This window comes from Tupaia chinensis, unplaced genomic scaffold (assembly GCF_000334495.1).
Source record: "Tupaia chinensis unplaced genomic scaffold, TupChi_1.0 Scaffold000489_1, whole genome shotgun sequence".
Taxonomy (NCBI): Eukaryota; Metazoa; Chordata; class Mammalia; order Scandentia; family Tupaiidae; genus Tupaia; species Tupaia belangeri.
In genome coordinates, this window is record NW_006160001.1 from 2692195 (window position 1) to 2695723 (window position 3529).

General features: G+C 41.8%; 1 protein-coding gene across 1 annotated transcript; it reads left to right on the top strand.

Moving 5' to 3' along the window:
• The first annotated feature begins 2241 nt into the window (after positions 1-2241).
• On the top strand, positions 2242-3100 carry LOC102477921 (RNA polymerase II subunit A C-terminal domain phosphatase SSU72). The gene is made up of 2 exons (XM_027774863.1): positions 2242-2653; positions 2948-3100. Exons 1-2 carry the CDS (start codon positions 2259-2261, stop codon positions 3078-3080), a joined length of 528 nt encoding a protein of 175 aa, XP_027630664.1. The 5' UTR covers positions 2242-2258; the 3' UTR covers positions 3081-3100.
• The last annotated feature ends 429 nt before the right edge of the window (positions 3101-3529 follow it).

Here is a 3529-nt window from a genome sequence, read left to right on the forward strand (position 1 = left end):
TCCCTACACACATGGGAAAACCCTCCACTTGTCAGTTATTGACATTCAATCCCTTTGCCTCTCAAGCTGTGGTTACTTCCTTCTTGGATGCTCTCTCCAGCCTGAAACATCAGTCAGCCCTTAGCTGTGGCTGTTCCTTCAATTAAACATGGTGCTCAAAGCTATACTTCCATAAGGCTCTAAGATGTTTTCATTCCACTGTCAACCCACTTCAACCCATCATCTAACAGCTGCCTGAGTTACCAGCTGATGCACCCTTGAGAGGATATATTCTGAGAATTCTATACCAGGGTTAGAAGCTAACCATACCTTGTCAATGGTCATTAGTACATATTCACAGAGGCCACCACTGTGACTGCTCCAGAAGTCAGCCATGCCAACCAGAACTGAGTTGACCAACTGGTGCTCTGCACTGGCTTTTGCTCTGGGCAGCAGATGGAATTTTCACTGGGCATACAGAATGTGATTGGCTTTTCCTCAAGAACTAGAAAGTTATCTGAAGAATTGTTCATTTCTCTGTAGATGCTAAAAATATGTTTTAAATTGTACTTATTTACTTATTTGATTCTCACAACTGCTTTGACAGGAACCTCCCTGTAGAAGGAGCATTCTTCTGTTACTCCTAAGGCAGCATAAAGTAGAATGAGTATAAGCTTAAGAATCAGAACTCTAGCCAGCAGTTAGCATAATGGCTATGTCGCTGGACTCCCATGAAGTCAACCACAGATGAGTCCCAGAGGCTTAAACTCATGCCAGGCGTGCATGCCCAAGATCCTGAGAGGAGAATGGAAGAGAAGGGATTGCAGTGCAGCCATCCCCCCTGGGAAGTGATTTCTCACTTTCTGTTTCTTTGTCCCTCTCTTTCTTTCTGACGAGCACGCGTGCCCAATAGCAAAATCCTCTTCAAAAAAAAAAATCAGAACTCTGGGTTTGATTGCTAGGTCTCCCTCTCCCTAACTGTGTAATATTAATTGGATCACCTAAACCTTTCTGAACCATTTTCTCTCTTAGTAAAATAGTAATAATCATACCTACCTCATAGAGTTGTTGTGAAGATTAAATAACATGGGTAAAATCCTTAGCACAGTGCCAGTTATTTCAAAGATGCTCAAAACATGAAGTTTTCTAGTCTACCACTAGCTAACAAATGTTTTAAAGTACCTATTCTGAAAAGAAAGTGATGATATGGTCCTTGACCTCAAAGAAATAGTAGACTAATGTTAAGAAATAGGGTAATGGCTATGATGAACACATATAGGGAATTCAAAAAGTCCATGGAAAAATAAAGTTAAAGTACAAGTTTATTTTGGTGCAAAGACATATAGAAGTTCATACAGTTTTGTCATAATATGCATTGTCTGTGAAATTTTTGAAGATCCCCTCCTATTGGTCAGGATAGGTCAGATTATGCTACAGTAATAAACAATCCCAACATCTCGGTGGCCTAAGACAATAACGATGTTCTTATTTCACTCAGATTATATGTCCAGATTGGGGAGATGGGGTTTGCTCAACTTTATCCTCATTCATAGACAGAGGCTGACAGAGACTCCACTATGTGGAATTTAGCTAATTGCCTTGGCAAAGAAAGAAGATGGAGAATCATACTTAAACCTCTACATATGCTTCAGCATATTTCCATTCATATTTCACTGGCCAGAGAGTCATGTGACCATACATCATTTCAAGGGAACAGAAAGTGTAATCTTGCATACTGAGGAATGGGAACCTCAGGTTGATGAAATTACTCAAGTCTGCCACAGAAGGTATACAATGTATAATGAGATCATAAACAAATAGGCAAAAATAAATAAATAAATAAAGAGTAGGCACTTCACAAAAGAGGATATCTAATTGGTTAGTAAACATATGAAAAAATGTCTAACATAATTACTCATTAGGAAAAGTAAAAAGACAACCTCAATGAGATAGCACAACTCACCCACAGGGATGTCTAAAATTTTAAAAGTTGATGGTATCACATATTGGGAAGATACATAGCAATTATAACTCTAATTCATTGTTAAGAATAGTGTATGTATTCTGAGAAACTGTCCAACTATCTGGTAGTGCCTAAAACCCCAGTATCTAGCAATTTCACTCCAAGGCATTTACTTAAGAAATGTGTGTGGGCCCGCGCGGAAGCGCCCCAGCTGGTGGGTTTCCTGGAATGTTGTGGGTCCAGCCGTGCGGCCGCAGCTAAGCCATCGTCGCCGCTGCGGGTGGCCTAGGTGTGTTCCAGCAACCAGAACCGAAGTATGGAGGCACACAACATCCTCAGCAAACGAGGATTTAGTGTCCGATCCTTTGGAACTGGGACTCATGTGAAGCTTCCAGGACCAGCACCCAACAAGCCAAATGTTTATGATTTCAAAACCATATATGGTCAGATGTACAATGACCTTCTTAAGAAAGACAAAGAACTCTATACACAGAATGGCATCTTACATATGTTGGACAGAAATAAGAGAATCAAGCCTCGGCCAGAAAGGTTCCAGAACTGCAAAGACCTGTTTGATCTGATCCTCACTTGTGAAGAAAGAGTCTATGACCAGGTAGTGGAAGATCTGAATTCCAGAGAACAGGAGACCTGCCAGCCAGTGCATGTGGTCAATGTGGACATCCAGGACAACCATGAAGAGGCCACCTTGGGGTCCTTCCTCATCTGTGAACTCTGCCAGTGTATTCAGCACACGGAAGACATGGAGAACGAGATCGACGAGCTGCTGCAGGAGTTGGAGGAGAAGAGTGGCAGGACTTTTCTGCACACGGTCTGCTTCTACTGACACTGTCCCAGGCCCTGCACGCCGCCACCCTCCTGAAGCCATCTTCTGAAGCTTCCTTTTGTTAATAGTTTTTCCTTCCTAATACTTGTTTTTACGTTCAAGTTTTCTGCCAGTGGATGGTAGTCTTGCGTCCAGGACAACCATGAAGAGGCCACCTTGGGGTCCTTCCTCATCTGTGAACTCTGCCAGTGTATTCAGCACACGGAAGACATGGAGAACGAGATCGACGAGCTGCTGCAGGAGTTGGAGGAGAAGAGTGGCAGGACTTTTCTGCACACGGTCTGCTTCTACTGACACTGTCCCAGGCCCTGCACGCCGCCACCCTCCTGAAGCCATCTTCTGAAGCTTCCTTTTGTTAATAGTTTTTCCTTCCTAATACTTGTTTTTACGTTCAAGTTTTCTGCCAGTGGATGGTAGTCTTGCGCAAATAAACTGTACATATTAAATGAGAATATATACATAAATACCAGATTAAAAATAGTCAAAGTTTTCCTATCCCACTTTTACTAATGAGTGGGATATTAAAGTTCTTTTTTTCCTTCCACCAAAAATAAACAGTCTATAGTACATTTTCCCACATGCTTGTCTCTTTCAGTTGCATCTGCCTTTTCCTTTCCTCTCCCCTAACTGGCTGATCTGTCAATACTCAAATAAAGCAATGGGCTGTACCTTACTAGGAGAGAACCTGGAGTTGTCCAATACATAGATGCTGCTGTTCAAAAAAAAAAAAAAAAAAAAAGAAA